This window comes from Ambystoma mexicanum, chromosome 2q (assembly GCF_040938575.1).
Source record: "Ambystoma mexicanum isolate Mex_15411 chromosome 2q, UKY_AmexF1_1, whole genome shotgun sequence".
Classification (NCBI taxonomy): domain Eukaryota; kingdom Metazoa; phylum Chordata; class Amphibia; order Caudata; family Ambystomatidae; genus Ambystoma; species Ambystoma mexicanum.
Genome location: NC_090924.1, coordinates 244478800 through 244498072, shown reverse-complemented (window position 1 = coordinate 244498072; position 19273 = coordinate 244478800). Strand labels below are relative to the sequence as shown.

The 19273-nt window shown below is 44.2% G+C and overlaps 1 protein-coding gene across 5 annotated transcripts in view; it reads left to right on the top strand.

The window, feature by feature from the left end:
• GPR146 (G protein-coupled receptor 146) overlaps nucleotides 1-18552 on the top strand; it is a 373395-nt gene extending 354843 nt beyond the window's left edge. For all 5 annotated transcript variants that reach the window (XM_069647215.1, XM_069647214.1, XM_069647216.1 and 2 more), the window contains one exon: nucleotides 10736-18552. In XM_069647215.1, coding sequence (XP_069503316.1) covers nucleotides 10780-11781 — 1002 coding nt within the window. In that variant the 5' untranslated portion in view covers nucleotides 10736-10779 and the 3' untranslated portion in view covers nucleotides 11782-18552. The remainder of the gene's footprint in view (nucleotides 1-10735) is intronic.
• The last annotated feature ends 721 nt before the right edge of the window (nucleotides 18553-19273 follow it).

Genomic DNA, 19273 nt, shown 5'->3' with positions numbered 1-19273 from the left:
GGGGGCCGCCCAGTGGCCGGGGTGAGTGGAAAGATCTCAGACTTGGTCTTGTTTATGGTGTACCCGGAGTATGCTGCGAATTCATGTATCTCTTCCATTGTAGGTGTTATATTTACCTCGGGTTCTTTGATATATAATAATGTGTCATCTGCATAGAGTGAAATCAGCTGGGTGGACCCCTTCATCCCGATCCCTCGGTGTATGTGTCTCAATCTGACCGCGGCCGCCATTGGTTCGACGGTTAAAGCAAACAGTAGGGGCGAGAACGGGCATCCCTGTCTGGTACCCCTGCCCAAAAGGAACATATCAGAGATGGTTTTATTGGTTAATACTCGTGCACCAGGTTTTGTATATAGCAACCTGACATAGTTCACAAAATTGGGGCCCACCCCGAACGCCTCAAGGACCGCAAGAAGGTAAACCCACGAGACAGAGTCGAATGCCTTCTCTGCATCGAGGGCTATGGCCACCGCGCTTCTTCCCGGATCTATCTGTGCCATGATGCCAAAAAGCCTACGCAGATTCAGGGCGGTGGACCTTGTGGGAATAAACCCATTCTGATCAGGGTGGACAAGGGTGGGAACAACCGGGAGAAATCGGTTCGCCAGGACTTTAGCAAATATTTTTGCATCTGTGTTTATAAGTGACAGGGGTCTATATGACGATACGTCCTGTGGTGGTCGTCGTGGCTTGGGGAGGACCGTTATTACAGCTTCCCTCATGGTTGGAGGTAGGATTTTATTTTCAAGAGCCTCCTCCCACACCTGCATTAATACAGGGACAAGTTCCTCGCGGAACTCTTTGTAAAATTCGGCACCAATTCCATCCGACCCAGGGGCCCTGCCTGACGCAAGCCCCTTGATTGCTTCCGTGACCTCGTCTGGTGTTATCGGTAGGTCCATGGCGAGGCGTACCTCCTCAGGGAGCTTAGGGAGTGAGAGGGCTTCTAAATATGACCTAATATCCGGGAGTGACTTCGAATCTTGGTTTGAGTAGAGGTGTTTATAGAAGTTCACAAATTCCCCATTTATATCTGCGTCAGTGAGGCGTACATCGCCTTGTGCTGTGTGAATACTAGTGATCAGGGTGGGTTGTCTGCCCTGCTTGAGTAAATTGGAAAGGGTTCTACCCGCCTTATTCCCTTCTCCATATCTGGGAGCTCGTATGGGTGCCGCAATATATTGCACCTCTCTGCCGGCCAATTTGTTAAACTCTTGCAGGTGTGCCTGTATATCTACCAATATGTCTTTGTTTTGAGTACGTGTGAATTCTGTTTCTAACCTATCCAGTTTGGTCTCAACCTCCGTTAACTCGGTTCTCACCCTTTTGAGCATACCAGCAGATCTGGATATCAACACTCCCCTTAACCAAACCTTAAAGGACTCCCATACTGTTGAGATCTTATCAACCGATCCCACATTGTTCACCAAATATTCCACAATTTCAACATGCAATGTCTCAACTTCCCCGGGGTCTGCAAGCATTCCGCCGGGCATTCTCCACCTTCTGGCGGGTGCGGGAACATTTTGGAGTAGTAGATCTAACAACACTGGGGAATGGTCTGTCATAGTGCGTGGAAGAATTTCACAGCCCCTAAGTGCCGTCGTCATTGATGAAGAGACCAACCAGTAATCAATTCTTGATTCAGAGTCGTGGACTGAAGAGTAAAATGTGTATCGTCTACCATCAGGATGTAGCTCCCTCCAGGAATCCACTAACAGAAGTTGAGACTGGATGTGTGCCAGAGTTTGGGCGGCTTTACTGGGAGCTCTAACAGCCTTAGAGGCCCTGTCCAGGCTCGGGTCAAGGACCAGATTAAAATCCCCCCCCCAAATGACCCCTGAAATTTCAAGCGAAACTATTATCTGATACAGTTCTAAATAAAAGGAAGGGTCGTCGACATTGGGGCCCATACGTGTTAACTAGGAGAAGGCGTTGGGAGGCGATCTCCCCCCATACCAAAACATACCTCCCCAGTGGGTCAACCCTGTGGCTTTCTGGCCTAAACCCCAGCCCTGGATGTATGAGTGTGATGACCCCCCTGGACTGAGAGGAATAGTCTGTGTAATACCTAAGGGATCCCCATCTAGGCAATATGTGCAGATTATCGGTCCCCACCATATGAGTTTCTTGTAACATCAGTATCTGGGGGCTGTGTCTGGCGATGTAGTTACCAATTTTTTTTTGCTTTCATATGATTGTTTAGCCCCCGAACATTCCATGTTAACAGTTTAACCTTCAGCCCCTCGCCTGTACATCATGAGGAAGTATCTGACATCATCACGAACGACGGTTCTATAGTATTCATATGCTTTGCTCGGTACCGGTCCAAATGTGACCACATTTTTACATTTCAGGTCATAATTACCAACTTTGTGCCACTGTAGGGCTAGTCCAGAACTGTAACGTCCAATCCCAACTCCCCTTTACGCCCCCCCACCCTCATTGTCACCCCCAACTTGACAATGGATCAAACCAAACTCGTGGAACATTCCGAGGGTAGCCGTGTTGCTTCACATGGCCGCCGACTGGGTCCCAGCCTCCACTTACTCGAGTGCCTGGACCAATAAGTATTACAGAATCTCTTTTTTTTGTAAGTTATGCCCCTCAAGCACCTTATGTTATATCTTCGTTCGTCTCATGAGATCAAAATCCCCTTTCAGTCTGCCGGTCTGGGTCTGTTGTTTTGCGCCGGTCTGCCCCCCTTGGGAGGGAGAGGTATAGAGGCTTCGATGTAATGCGTAGCCTCAGCCGGAGATTCAAAAAAATGCGCCCTGCCTGCGTGCTGGATTCGCATTTTGGCAGGAAAAATAAGAGCATATGGGATAAGACGCTCTCGCAGAAGCCTCTTGACCGGCTCGTAGGATCTCCTGTTTGCCTGTACCCCAGCAGAGAAGTCAGGATATATATCTCTCTTGCCCTGCGCAGGATTGTGTCCCTGTCTCTGTAGTTCAGGAGTTTTGCAATGATAGTGCGTGGTGGGGCACCCGGTTTAGGAGCCGGGGCCAAAGTGCGATGTGCCCTTTCGACCAGAAAGTGATCTGAGAATGCCTCATGTCCAAACAGGGTTTTAAGTAGCTCCTCCAATTGCCGCTCCATCTGGCTTTTCCCAAAGGATTCAGAAACCCCCACCACTCGGATGTTGTTCCTCCTTGATCTCGATTCGAGATCCTCGCACTTGTTTTGCAATTTGGCCAGGTCTCCTTTGATCTGGGCAATATCTCGGGTGTGGTGTGTGATGGTGTCTTCGTTGGTGCTTATTCTGTTTTCAGCCTCTGTGACACGTGAGCTCTCCTTTTCCACTCTGGCCTTAAGGGAGCCCATGGTGGAAACGATGTCATCTAGTTTCGTATTAATAGAAAGGAAGCCACTCTGAACTATCTCTGTTAGTTTGTCAACTTGATCGCCAGGTTCAGGGTTCGAAATCACATCAGTGGGAGAATGAGGTTCCACAATCATGGTAGGGTTTTGACTTCCCGTGTATGCATCCATCGGGCCCTTCTTTTTGCCTGCCGGGGTTTTGGAGCCCCTTCCCGCCTTGGCTGGTTCCCCCATAATGGTATCCGCTATATTGGCTGTACCGGTGGAGCGGTCCGTTGGCTCGCCCTTGTGCAGTGTGTATGAAAAGGAACGGGATGCGGTGATCCACCCCCGACACCTGGGGGGAGCCACCCAATATGTCCGAATGAACTGTGTCTTCCCGCGTACTGTGCAGCGGCAGTGCCAACCCATGATCCTATGGAGGGGTCTGAGAATGTATGTCAGCACTACCGGCCCCCGCAAGTTATTTCACCGGGGGATGGCCGTGGCGAACTTCAAAAGTGTAAGAGCGCCGGGCGGGTCCACCTCACCTTATTTAGATGTAAGTCTCCGTTCCTGGGGGCCCCCTCGTCGCCACCAACGTCCGTTTTTCCACTCTCCCTCTGCCGGGGCAGCTCCGGTCTCCCCTCTCACGGTGACATGGAGTTTAAGATCACCTCTCGGTGCCGCGTACAAGCCGCGTTACGGGCTGGACACCCGCCAAGCGATCAGCCCGGCGATGGACTCACCGGAGCTCCGAGCGCGGGGCCGATTCAGGCTGAGCGCCCAACCGGTCGCGGGATCCGGTCTTCCGGCAGTGAGCCCAGCAGCGCGATCTCAGCACGGAGAGCGGCGCTGGATAGGCCCCAGGCTCCTCCCACCCGCGGCCTCTCCGCACGCCAAAGCCGCGGCGCTCGAGTGAGCCGCCCTGGTACCCGATTCCGGGTCTCGACTGCCGCAGGGGCCGGCCAATGTTCGGGTCGGGACAGCTCCGTCCCCACCGGGCTCCGGACCACAGGAGTTGCAGGGGATATTCACGGGTAATCGGGTCAGCGATGCCTGCATCCGGGGTGCGCTGGGTAGGTCCAAGACGGATTTCTACCAACAGGATTTGTCAGTGGAGCGGGAGCTCAGCAATCAAGCGGCCATTTGTAACGTGCGCAACAGCGCCCCCCTGACTCAACATATATTTTTACAGGCACCATACACCTTCCCCAACATGGTGTAGGACTGGTGCATTTAGGGAAAGAGTTGGATAGTGCCTTATAAGAAATACCGAGTCCCCCTCAATGTTATTTCCAGCCATCACTGGGTAATGAAGAGAAAGGGTGTTGAAATGCTGTATTTCGCCTTCATCAGTCTTTCAACCGTCCTTCTCCCTCTTCAACCCTTCATCAAAATCCTTCTGTTTTATCAGTCATTTGACATTCCTTCTCTTTTTTCACAGTTCTTCACCTTTTCCTGCAGCCATTCTGGTTCATCACAGTCCTTGTTCTTCCGTTGTCCTTCTTTATATTCTTTTCTTTCATCATATACTTTCTTCTTTGTCACAGTCCTACTCTTTCATCGCTGTCCTTTTGTCCGTCCATGTCCTTCATCAGTCTTCCTTTGTCTGTCCTTGTTTTTCACAGTCCTCCTTTGTAACAGTCGTCCTCATTCGACATAGCCTTTCTCCTTCATCAGTCATTCTTTCTCCACAATCCTTCATAATAGTTTGTGTCCTCCCCCTTCATCATGAGTCTTTCATAAGTCCATTGCCTTAATCACATTCATTCTTCATTGTCACTCTGCTTTTCCTTCATCTCAATCTTCCTTCATACATTTTCAACACAGTCCTTCTCCTTCATCGCAGCTCTACTCCTTGGTAACAGGCCTTCTCTTTTGACACATTCCTGAATCAGTCTTCCTTCTTCACCAGTCCTTCTCATTTGACACAGTACTATTTAATAGTCTTTGTCTTTTGTTATATTCCTTCATCATAGTCCTTCTTAACAGTGCTTATCTTTTGTCCCAGTTCTTTCTCCTTCAATAGTCAATCTTCACATTATTTCTCTTTTGTCAGTTATTCAATTTCATCACAGCCCTTCCGCTTCCCCACAGTCCTTCACAAGTCTTTCATCACATTCTGTTTTCTTTATCACATTAATTCTTCATTACCAATGTGATTTTCCTTCATCTCAAGCTTCCTCCTTTGTGCATCTTTCAACACATTCCTTATCTTTCATCAGTCCTTCATCATTCATATTAGTCTTTCTCCTTTGTCATAACCCTTCCCCTTCTTCACACAAGTCTCCTTTATCACAATCCTTTTCATATGTCATTCATTCTACCTGCTTCACATTCCTTCTACTTAATACAGTCTTTCATCAGTGCTCCTTTGTTCAAGTCCTTCTTCTTCATCACTGCTCTTCTCCTACAACACATTACTTTGTCACAATCCTTCTGAATTACAGTCTTCCTTCACCGCAATCCTCACTGTCCTTCACCTTCATCAGTTCTTCTTCACAGGCCTTCACTTGCATCACAGCCTTTCCCCTTTGTAAAATTCTTCATCACATTCCTTCTCCTTCTCCTTCTTCAGTCCTTTTCCTTTCTCAGTCCTCCTTCGCCACTCCTTCTTCATCAAAGTTAATTTCTTTCTTCACAGTTCTTTGTAACTTTGATTGTCCTTGCCTTTCATCAGAGTGCTTATAGTGCTGCACAGTCCTTCTCCTTCACGACTGTCTCATCACACTCCATATTCTTAATCATGTTGCTTCTTCATTGTCGTATGCCATCACAGTACTGTTCCTTCCTTGCAATCCGCTTTCAAAACAGTCCTTCATTACAGTCCTCCTTCAGCACCGTCCTTTGTCATAGTCCTCCTCCTTCCATTTCTTTCTTCACAGTCCTCCTTTGCCGCAGTCATTTTCCTTTACCTTCTGCAACCCTTTCCCTTAATTGGAGACCTTTTCTTTCACCAAAGTTTTTATGAAGTCCTTGTCCTTCATCAAAGTCCTTCACAGTTCATCAAAGTACTTCAGAGCTCTTCATTAGGTCCTTCACAGTTAACCAACGTACCCTTCACCAGTCTGTCTCCTTTGGCACATTCTACATCCACTGTGAGTCACTTATGTTTATCACAGGCCTTCTCCTTGTTTACAGTCCTCCTTCACCATAGCCCTTCTCCTTTGTCATAGTCGTTCTTTGTTATGTTAGTTGATATTTGTATAGTGCCTCCTGTCATTTGTCATGGCTTTGAACTGCTGTAGGTTGAGTGGCCCTTCAGCAGACTGTATTTCAAATAGACCTGAGAAAAAGAACATTGCTTTGCATGCAAAAAGTCAATTGTAATTATCAACAGGTAACTTCTGAAGTGTTAAGGGTGCAGATTGCTATGTCAGACTATAGCTTGGCTGAATTTTTACTTTTTTACTATACTTTGTGGTTTAGTGCTGCAGAATGAAAGGGAGCAAGTGTTAATCGGTGTATAAACCCCAAGAGCAATTGTCTACAGTTGAGGACTCTGCTATAATTTACATACAGAGCACATGCACAATGAATGAATTGCAGTCACATGCACATTACATGCACCATTTTGGTCCTCCTGTGGTCTGCGCCTGAGCCATACCTTTAATACATTCTACTTCGTTAACTTGCTTTCTATGAGGAAAGGGAAGCTTTTCAAGTAAGAAGACATTGCCTATATGGCATGCACCAGCCAAGTGAGGGTACTAGCAAGCAGTGTTTGACTGGTGTCCTTCTTTCATGTTGTGTTACTCTGCTTTGACTGTTAACATGAGGCTGTGCCACACTGTACTGTGCTTAATGCCACTTTTGGAATAGTTATTTTCCTTCATCCTGGTCTGACTGTCTCAGGGACAAGGACAGCCTCTCTGTCAGCTAGTCTCCCTCTTTCTGCCCCCATATCACTTAATCTATCTTCCCCCTCCATACGCGCCCCCCTTTGTGTCTCGAGCTGTGTCTCTATTTCACTTTCTCTCTTGCGCCCTATTTCTTTCTTTCATAATCAGTCCCTTTGTGCACCAAAAGCCATTACAATGCAGTATCACAAAATGCCATAATCACAGAAATAAACACTAAATATATAATAGGTAGACAGCAATCCATAAAATAAGATATAACCAACTAAGACCCAAAAAATACAAATTCCATAAAACCATCCCCTCAACCATAATTCACAGCTGCCCCATCTGTCTTAATAAGGCCTGCAAATCTTGGGAGCAAGGGCCTTACTTTTGTGCCAGGCCGCATTGAGATAGCAGGCCACTACTTCCCTCATCATCTTCCTCTTTAGTCGTTATGCAGTATTACACAACCTCCTTACATGCTATAATATTGTTTGACCTATCTCCATCTGAGATAACACGGTCATAAGAATGAGAAATGCACCACAGACTCGACAGTCTTAGGATCACAGAATACCAACTCCTGGTCACAGGCCGGCCCTAGGCGCCTTTCGCCACTTAGCAGTTAGCCTAGAGTTAGGAATCCTAATCTAAACTGCATAATAGGTTTCCGCCCTCCTTTTGCATACCCGAGGCCTCTTAAGCTTCTACCGCCCATATGTTTTTATGTTCCAAATACAAAGGCCCTATAAAACGTTTTTCCTGGTTTCCACTCCTTATGCCCTTTTTGCCTCTCAAAATCTCTCACACTTCCCTAAGGGAATCCCTAGTAATTGATGCTAGAGACTTCGGGAGGTTTCCAAATTCCAATGCCTACAAAGGTTTCTTCTCCCATGCCAGCAACTGGATATTCGTACAAGCATTCAAGCCTATAATATATGTAAATGCTGCTTGGTATACTCCGGCATGCGGGTTAACCCATAGCCTTATAGATAGACAAAGGGACAACCTTAATTGATATAAGACCTGTAGAGGAATCCCCCCCCAAAAGTCCTATTGAATCACAGAGCCATGACATCTGATTGACACAGTTTATTCCCAAGGCTTTTCATCTGTGTCCCGTTTTACTGTCGTTGATGGTGCCACGCTGGATGCTACAGCGATCAAAAGCATTTTATGGACTATCTCAGTGGGCTGTGTAAGCTCCGGACTTTGTGCCTCAGTAGATGATTAAATAATGTAAGAAGTATTTAATCAGCCAGCCGAGTTTGACATCTCACCTAGTATTAGTCACACGATTTAGATTGCCTGTTCTATGAGCTGTGCCCATTCTTTATGGGGCCAACACAAATTGATGCCTATAAATGTAAAATGCAGTAAACACCTGCAAATGCCAAACCTATTGGCTATGTTCATGCTTGTTTACATTTGTGTTAGTCTACCAAGGGTGACGCCATCTTTTTCTTCCTAGTGCCCCCTTCTGTTTTACTTATAATTAACCCCTTCATTTGTATTCCTTTTCTTTGCTACTTACCTATTATCCCTTATTTCCTAATTTTAATAACTTTAAATTTACAAAACCTCCTTCACCTATAATGGTATATATCACACCTCCTCCTTTTTCTTTAAATAGTCTTAGCTGTTTTCTTTTAGCTTCTTCCTGGTAATTCATCGTCTCAGTTCATCATAATCGTGCTCATCAAACGTTTCAGAATCGGGGAAGTGAGAGCCTTGTGCGGTCTGGCCAGACAGGACCATGCCACTGCTGCTGGACGTTCCTGCATTGGTTGCCGCTGAAACCTAAGATTTCTCATAAAATCTTTTTGTTGACCTACAAATGCCAAGATGGCAAAACACCTCGCTGCCTGAGAGATTGGTTGAAGCCCGCTTCATTTATGGGGCATCTCCGTTCAAATAATGACAAAAAGATCAGACTGCAGAACTGTGGTGCGCTAGCTCTGATGTTTTGGCCCCCTTAATTTGGAACGCCTTACCATCCTCCTTGCAGGCTCTTACCCCTGTGTCCTCCTTCAAGAAAGCAGTTAAGATGCATCTTTTAAGTAGCTAACTTACCTGATGTTTTACTGCCTTCCTTGTCTTGTCCCTGTTAGTGCTTGGGGTTTTAAGTGCACCCCGCGGCCTTCGGGCATTAGGCGCATTATAAGAACTAAAAAATAATAATCATTATTCATCATTTTGGTAACTTTTATCAATGGTCCTTTTTATCAATTCACTAATGATATATTTTTATATGATCCTAATACCTGCATCACTAACACAAAACTGTCCACTAAAATTGAATCACTTTGTCTGGTTCAATTGCTTAACTCCAAGCATTTCAAAGGTCCTCAATAACTGGGTTTTCTCCAAAGCAAGCAAAATGTGACCGGTAGGTTCAGTCTCAATCAGTACCCGGAGGGGTGTGGTTTTCAGCCTCTCAGCCAAATAGGAGGGTTGGAACGGGTGCTTTACAGCATGTTAAAGCCCTTGCTTCTTGCCTCCTCTGAGCTGGAGGCCACCATTTTACCCCTGCCAGATAATCGATAATCTGGCAAGTGTTCCCCTGCACCCCACATCACCATCCTACTAGACCCCTTTTCCACAAATGTAGCCCTCTCTCCCCCCTCCAGCTTACCTTGAGCTGCTGTCCCTTGCCAGCGCCGGGAACAGTAGTGTTCCTGGTGCATCCCTGACCCGCAAGTAGACACCATGGAAAGGGAGAAGGGACTAAGGGTAGTTCCCTTCTCCCCGATCAATGGTGGCCATTTTATTGGGAAAAAAGCACTATTAGAACCCTGGTACAATGTGCTGGGGTACTAATTAAGCAATACTACACTAGCCGGGCGGGGGGTCATTATCGGGGCAGGAAATGCTCCAGGCTATCTTTAAAGCCCTCGCTTCACTCTGGCTTCTAACTGGTCCGTGGCATTGCCTCGCCCGGTAATGTCGGGTATGCACGGGTAATATTGCTTAAGTGAAACGTATATGCCATTTCACTTCCCCTTTGTTACAGCAAAATGGATGGCAATTTCTGTTGTTCAGGGATCGAAATAAGGATGTGATGAGTGGGAGCTAAAAAGAAGCTCCTGGGCAGGCATCACCCAGTAAGCACAAGGTGCCTCTGAGGAACAACAAGCTTAATACATAGCAGGACACAAATCTCACCTCCAGATAAAATGCACATTACAATTTTTGGCCATTATGTATTACCCATTATGCTGTAAATGTCTACTACGGTTTCTGTTTTAGAGATTCTCAAACACACAGAGTTGACATCAGGTAGATTTGTTTCTATGGCCCTAGTTTGCCTGCAGTGTCAAAAGTAGACCCGGTTGCTATAGGTATCGAGCAAACCAGGTTCTTCTAGAGTACCACCATGAGGCAAATCGCTCCCAGCTCCAGACAATTTGCAACGCTGTAGTCCTACCTTCTTTTTTTAGTTTCATTAAGCATTCATGTAGCACTCCCACAACCCAGAAGGGTATTGTTTTGTCCTTTGAAAGAATGTTGCACAAGTAAATGTGACTGATTTTATAAAACATGTACCATATTCTGTGCTGATGATCTGTTAATTGTTTCTTCTGCAGCCTGGCTGGTGACCGCCAAAATAGACTTGGAGCTTGGGATCACTATGTGGAGCTGCGCAGCTTTCAATGGCACCAACCCCACTGAGGACCAGCATCTCTGCCATGATTTCCACCTCATCCTCTCCATCTTCTCCCTGCTCTACCTCATTGTCTGTTTTCCAATTGGCTTTTCTTACAACGCCCTACTGGTTCTAGTCAATCTCTACAACAAGGCCACCATGACCATGCCTGATGTCTACTTTGTGAACATGGCCATTGCAGGCCTCATCATCAGTGGCGTAGCTCCCATATACCTTTTAGGACCTGCCAACACCAAGTGGGCACTTTGGAGTTTTAGTAACGAAGTTTACATCACCTTGCTTATTTTGTTCAATGTTTCATCTTTGGTTATCATGTACTCCACCACCTTGCTCAGCCTGGATTACTACATTGAACGTGCCTTGCCAAGAACATATATGTCAAGTGTGTACAACACCAAGCACGTCTGTGGATTTATATGGGGTGGAGCCATGTTGACAAGCTTTTCATCTCTCCTTTTTTATGTCTGCAACCACGTGTCCACTAAGATCTTAGAATGTTCTAAGATGCAGAACAAAGAAGCTGCTGATGCCATCATGGTTTTCATCGGTTACATAGTACCAGCTATTGCTATACTATATGCACTTGTGCTGATCTCCAGAATACGGAAAGAGGCTACGCCACTTGACCAAGACGCTGGGAGATTAGACCCTTCTGTTCACAGGCTTCTGCTTGCCACGGTGTGCACGCAGTTCATATTGTGGACGCCGCACTATATCACTCTCTTGGTGAACACCTTCACTAGCATGCAAGGCAAGCCGATGGATGAGAACTACATTAGAATATTTCACTTTGTGAAGGGTCTTTCGAAATTCTTGGCCTTCTCAAGCAGTTTCGTAATTCCGTTGCTTTACCGATACATTAACAAAAACTTTCCCAGTAAGTTACGAAGGCTGCTCAAGAAACTGCACTGTGGAAATCAGGGATGTTCCCACGAACGCACTGTGGTCCAGCAAGTCATGATTTAGGAACAAAGGATCCGGGCAGTAGGTGGTACTGTCTCACTCAGAGTGGCTCAAGTGCAAGGCATTATTCTGCTGGTTCTCAACAATGATTTATTTGGGGGAATACTAGCGTTGATGCCGGGGAGAGACCTTTTACAATCTCTGGAAAGATGGGTCCGTTTCAACTCGACACATTTGCATTGCGAATGTTTGCGTTTGGCACGACCATGTCAGTTGCAAAATACAAGTTTTACCGCTCTGTTTTAATCAGATTATCTTGTTCGGAAAAAACTTTGTGGACTAATGGCATTTAGGGGTAATTTACACAGCACTTTTTTTTATCTTCCGGAAAGAAGTTTTTTTTCGTACTAAAATGAAGAAAATAGCCGTAATATGAAGCTAAGCAGCAACCGCATGCGTAGAAAATAATGCGGATTGTTTGTTAAATGCAGTGACAGAATAATGTTCAGCAATAGTTATTTAGTCATACATGCGATAAGCTAATTATCATGTTTTTCACCTACCGGAAACAGTTTGAATTTTAGCTGATGAAGATATACTTGTGTCATACTTCTTTTTTGAAGAGAGAAAATTATAAGATATACAATATTTGTATTTAAGATTGCGTTCCCTTGTGTTGGTTAGTTAAGTCAACTCCTTCCTGAATGCAACCATCTTTTTATAAATGTGCCTACATATTAACGACCAAAGCAGTCCCCGCCATTTTTAAAAGTTATAGCAGAAACCAGGATGATTACATAGTTGTGTAAAGCATAAAATATCTAGTTATCAATTTTCAAGAGCCATGTTAGATTCTAAATATTGCAGCATTGTATTTTTCTACGTAAATATATTAATCAGTAATCCCCAGCTATATCCTTGCATTCTAAATGCATTACTATACATGCAGTGCGATGCAACCTTTAACGAAAACTGTTTCTGGAAACTGGGACTCCTAATTGGGCGACTGTGCCTTGCTAACAATATTGTAGATGTGCCGTAGTAACGGGAAATGAAGGTAGATAAGCAAGAGTCAGTGACCATCAGAGTGTACTCAAGTATAGGAAACAAACACAATAGCATGACCACAATAGACTGGACTTCGAGGCTGCTTAAGAGAAGTGGTTTTATTGACTAATGAGTAAAATAACTTCAAACTACCTCTGTTAGTTTATTGATAAAGACAGTTAGGAGACCACCTCGTAACACAAATGGCAAAACAGCAAGGACACCCTATGAAGAACTTTGCCAGCAGGTACAAGGGACAGTGGGCCTCAATAGGAGTGTGCCGTCTGGAAACCTCGGTGCCGGTCAGTCTACCGGCAATGTTTTTTCCGGACCGGCACACTACGGCTCTGTGGGCTGGATGGCACCCGCCCGCAGGGTCTCATGGAAGCACCGGCACCGTTTCACATGGAGTCCTATGGGGCTGTAATTCATTATGGGTCTGACGGCTGCCTGCCAGTTTTACCGGCGCAGCTACTGCCGGACCCGTAATGAAGCCCGGTGTAATTTAGACAGCACACACTCCTCTTCCCAGCACCGTCAGGAATGTCCATGTAACAGTCATTTTGCTCCCGAAAACTACTGGAAAGCCCTTTTATAGTGGCCAGAATGCCACCCACTGACGACACAAAGAATGCCTGTAAGGAAACCTTGAACAACCCAAAGCAGGTGTTGCCACCCACATAGCAACAGCTACAACCTGACAGCCTGCCTAACATCCTTCTAGTGTAAAACTAGACCTTATATCGACATTGCTTTTTTCATCACAAAATAAGCAGCGCATGTTCAGTGACCCATCCGGATGTTTGAGTACTGGTGATGTCTGCTGGAGGGCATAATGACCTGCTGTGTTGCGAAGATCTGGGATTCAGTGGATCCAGTTGTCATTAAAAAAAAGTCACATGGAGCCACTATTGCAAAAAATGTGCACCCCTTTCATGAACAGCACATGCAGAGGATACAATTTTATGTTGCAAGCTACTAGAAAACCGTAAAATGTCACTCACCACCTCATTCCTACACATACACACAACACACTATGTCCTGCTTGTCGAGAGTCAATTATATCTAGCCAATGGTCACTGGTGAGTGCACATTTTGGACGGCGGAGGCATATCGGCTGATTTACCACAAGCCTGTCATAGCCAGAAGCTTGTGAGGTTGAGGCAGTGTGGGCTGAGCTCTTCTGTGTCCTCACACAGAAATCCTTCAGCTATGGATGAAAGCTGATCATGTTGTAAATATTTTAGGCTGGGGACTGGCACCTTGCCTAAAAAGCAGGGAAGTAGCTTGCTCCAAGAGACAGTGGCTGGGGCTATTTCTTTTAGGAAAGGGAGGACGATGGCGCAGGGGCCGGGAAGCCATCACTGACTGAAAAATGACTTCTCTCCAGTCGACACAGAAATCTCCACTGATACCAAGAGGATTGTTTGACCACTTAAGCTTAAGAAAGGAGCACCAGTAGCAAGCCCTCGGAAGGTAAAACTTCCATTCCATTTGACTCAGATAGGTTAAAATCCAGTGTCTTCGGTGCACTGAGGGTAGCCCCTGTAAGAGATCTTGGCTGGGAGACTCCCTTTGGAGGGCTAATGGTATCCGCATAATTTGATTCTAGCTGTCACAGCTCATCCAGAGCAGAGCTGTCTATCTTTCCTTAATATTCTGCCCCAATTGCAGCCCACTGCTACCACCCAGCCCACGAATTCACAGAAGCTAGGTGTATGCTCTTCTCAGTCGTAATGCATTGTTGGTGCACGGTATACATTTATGTCACCCATTCTTTCAACCTCTATCCCCAAAACACTACCTTTTTTGTCTTTTAGTCTGTGCTCACTGGCACTCACTTGAGAACTTGAGGTTTGCTTTATTTCCTTATGCGGAAACTGACTGGAAGATTCCACAGATGGGAAGAGGCAGCGCATAGTCTCTCACCTTGTTTTCCACTGCTGGTTGCCACTCATGTATAGCTTGCTAGTGATGAAGGGCCGTGACATCGCTCAGCGATTCAACACTTTATTAAACTCAAAGTGGGGAAGTCGTCCCTTTAAAAAAAGACGCTGTTGAAGACATTATTTAAAGGCCACTTCTTGTGGTCTCAAGAGAGGGGACAAAGTTACAGTGCATTCTTTTTCCGTGTAATTCCGGCACGTTTGACACGCTCCCCCACCACCTATGCTTATAGACTCACAAAAATAAAAGAAGGAATGGTAAATATAAATATTGTTGTTAACCAGTGAGTGACCGAATATACTAGAGTGTCAAGCCAACTGTCACACATAAATGATATCTACAATTATTGTGTTGTGAGAAACAGGAATGCAAAATAAATTACATCAACTTTTTAACTTATTTTCTCGTACAACTAAACATCTAACAGGTCTGTGCCCAGGAGTGTCAGTTCTGAGCACTTCTTGACTTTGGAAGGAAGATTATTACAGCACAGATATTTTACAATTACTCGCCTTTCAGACTTGGACCCCTCACAGCGTTTAATATGCGCAGGACTAGATCGAGCAGAAATAGACTTCCTATCCATTGTGCAACCAGAAAGGAAATTATTCCAAAATTAAGCTATAAACATTCCTTTACAAACCAGCCTCCTGGGATTTTCCTGATTACCAGCCAAAAACGTACACAAAGTGCTTTTCGCAACCTTTATAGAAATTGTGTTTAAACAAAAAGACACTGCCCTTGATTAACCCTTGGCAGGTCCCACTTGATATCTCACCAGATCAACCAACACAAGTACAAGTAGGCAATTTGAAGCGTATAGGTAAGGTAAGAGTATTTTAATCTTCAGGGTGAGGGCTGCACCCTAAATGTGGGTTGCATTCTTGACAAAGTTTTAGTAAGCCCAGTAAAATAATGCATGTTTTTCTAAACCTAGATATTTTCATGTTAATCATTTTTCCTTCCACAGCTAGTAATTCCTGTAAAATCTAATATGTTTCTATTTTACTAAGCCCTCTTCATATTGGCACATCCATACTACAGCTGCTCATTGTGGCACATTCTGCTGGTGCCATCAGTCCAAAACACCTCAAGGGAGGAGTGAAAGTGGCTTGAGGGCCTGATGCATTTAAATCCCTCATTCACTTTATTATTTTGTTAGGTGATTTGGCCTCTCGGGGAATGGAACAGGTGTGTACAATGCATGCTCATCTGCATCCCTGTATAAAAGGTTTAAGTGAACGCACACATGATATGATATGATATATTTTATTTATATCGCGCCCATACACAGGTGTTTCAGAGCGTGATAAACATGATGTTTATCTGCAGCCCTGTCCGTTTTACAGTGTTTAATCTCTTTTTGTTGTATAATGAAGCAAACATGGCATTTTGGTCTTAGAATCAAGTTGATCCCATAGACACAGTTGTGACTTTCTTTGGACTAGCCTGAAAAATACACAACTATATTTGCAGTAAACTGGAGTCATCACACCAATACAGAAGTAGTTGAATTCCAAAAGCAAATGTTCGTCTAGAAGGCTGTTTAAAAATCCATAATCACAATTCCAGAGAAAAAGATTTTAGTTCACGTAAGGTGAATTACAAATCTTAAAATCGGCCCCACTCGTGTTGCAGTTTTATTCTACGTGTTTATTAAGACGTCCAAAGTGCCTCTTTGTGGGTATTCCACAGGACCTCTGCATCAAATAAACCTTGCATTGCCCTAAAATGTGAAGTTAAGCTACTAACAATTGCCTGGTTTGCCGGGAGAAACCTATAGGTTGGTTTGTTGCCCCTGAAGGATCTTGGGTACATTGGATTGTTCATTGTGTTCCGTTTCCTTATGATAATAGGAATGTAGGCTTGCACTGTTATAAACCGATGACACAGATTGATTTACGTTATTATCCATTGCACTGGGGTTCCAGTACACCTATTAGTCATGACCACTTCAATCTTCCTATGCTTTTTTATGCACCTGAAGTTAAACTGGTGATATGTGCTTTGCGACAAGTGCATACAAAATTAAATTTGCTTATCTATTTTCAATGTATACTCCGAAGCTTGAGTTTTCTGGGGATATCCTCTAAAAAAAAAGTACACAGTTGGGACCAAAACAAAATATTATACAATTAAATGTCCACATGTATTTTGGGAGCACTGGTGTATGGGTTTCAGATGTAGGGTCCTTGGTTACAATGCCTGTGTGCAACAGCAGCCTACTATTTACCCTAGAAATCACTAAAAGATATGCCGCCCAAAGGGCTTCCATGTCACTGCCACACCACTTTTCTAGTCTTTGACTTTTCTTTTACGAATTGTTTGTTTCTGGTGAAGCCTAAAACAGCAGACCTGTGTCAGTCACATGAATGAACGATGCAGACTAGGCTATACCTATTGGACAATTCCTCGCCTCAGCGTTTGCACTGCGCTTTGTTCTTTGAGAAAAACCCCAAAATAAATGATTTACGTCTAAGGGTTTTCACCTAGAAATCCTGGGCTAATCCTATCCTTCTATATAATCAGTCTGCAGCATGGTTATTTTTTCTGCCATACCATACAATTTATCTCCGGATTGTTCATGTCCTCCACACGTGCTTGGTGCAAATTGATCATGGGCAATTGTAATCTGTATTCTGGAACTGGTCAAGACAGTGGCGTTTCCGCAATCTGTCTCTTGCCATTTTTGTGTGTGCCTTTCCAACTTGACTGAACTTCATTTGTCTAATACGGAAAGAGGAAAACATGCAAACGCTAAATTATATTTGAAGATAAAAACAGACCCTCTGCAAATCACCCTCCTACCTGTAAAAATCAAATAAAAACATAGCCCTCCTTGTTACAAGTTTATTCAATTCTAGTGGTTAGCTTGTGCCCACATACCATAACGTGCATCAACATATATATATATATATATAGTCTAAACTGGAGCTCTGATCTTTTGCTGGCAGACGTGGTTTCAGCTACCATTAAATTACTTGAACCACAATTTAAATTGTAGAAGGCTAGCCTCAATTAGTAACTCCTTGTGTACTCCCCTTGCAAGTGTCGTAAAATGTTTACATGTCTTGACCAGTGCCCACTTTGTTTACAGTGTGTATCTTGTTCGCTGAATGTTTGAAGACTACACCTGTTATTGTATTGGTCTGCAGTTCCCGGTGCGCAGAAGTATCCTACACTACCTCTTAGAAAATGGTGCCTTCCTAAATAGCGTAAACAAAATGCATTGGTGTCGGCAGACGATGATCTCACTGAGAGATGAAAACGAAAAAAAAGTGCTTCTTAATGTCTGCTGTGCCTCTCGTCTACAGTAGAATCAGTTTGAATCTAGAGCTTTATTTCAATGTTTTTAACAGATATCAATGCAACAGTTATTGCACAGATGGTAAAGCTGGATGTGTGTCAATGTTTCATTATATTCCCTGTGGCTGTCAAAAGGAGGCCTCTCGGTTCTAAAGACTGAGGTTCCCTAGCATTGCGCAAATCTATTTCATGTTTTACTAACCATGTGTAAAGTATTGTGTGTATGTATGTGGATACATATATATATATATATTTATATATATCATACTCAAAAACAAACCTACTGATGTAAAAAGAACATGGAGAGAGACATACTTTATTAAATTATTTTTGTTGACATGGGAGAACGATGTATAGCCTTTAGTACTTATGTTTCCATGCTTGACATTCGTAAATCAGCACACGTGCCATTTATTAACACAGTATTATTTTCTCACAGACTTTGCTAGATATGTTTGCATTGATGTACTACTTTGTAGTCCTTTTATTGAAGAGTTCATTGTATAAAACCAATAAACTAACAGTTGCTCAGTTCCTGTGTTGATTTTATTGAAGCCTTTGGCTTCGGTGGCTTATCGAGCAATGGCATTGGCCTTTGGCACTTGTCTAACACCAGATTCATAATATTCGGAGTTAAATTGGATACAATTTTAATATTAAAATAAAATGGATAGCTCACTAGCTAGAAGTCAACTTCCAGTAGAAGCTTGTCAAATGATGAATTTCTTGAGCTATTTACTCGGGATGATATGATGCATTTCACGCCAACATGTGCTTGATTCCCTACCAACAGGTTTTTGTCAAAAGGCTATTCTGCATAGTGGTGTTTAAGGATCAAAATAAGGATTTGTCGAGCATGTGCTACAAGTAGCTCCTGGGCATCTGGCATCCTTCATTAAGCAGGATCTACCCCTGAGGGGCATGGTGCCAGTACACTGCAAGTTGTTCACGTTGGAGGAATTCTATAAACCTATGCTCGAGATATGTGGTCCATTTTTGTTTTAAATATCTTCTAGATGGTCCTAATGCTCCTTTTAGATCCATCTAAATACCACAGATGTATCTTTATGGTACAAGTTGACTCGGGGAGCTAAAAGTAGCTCCTGGTAGCTGTTGGTGCCAAGCTGACGGGCTCTTGCAGGCTACAAACAGCAGCTAAATAGGGCCTAGTTCCTGGCAATTTCAAACCCTGGTGTTGAAGAAAAGTAAAAGAGGTGAACCATCATCTTCTGCCTCATACCATCATGTTCTGCCT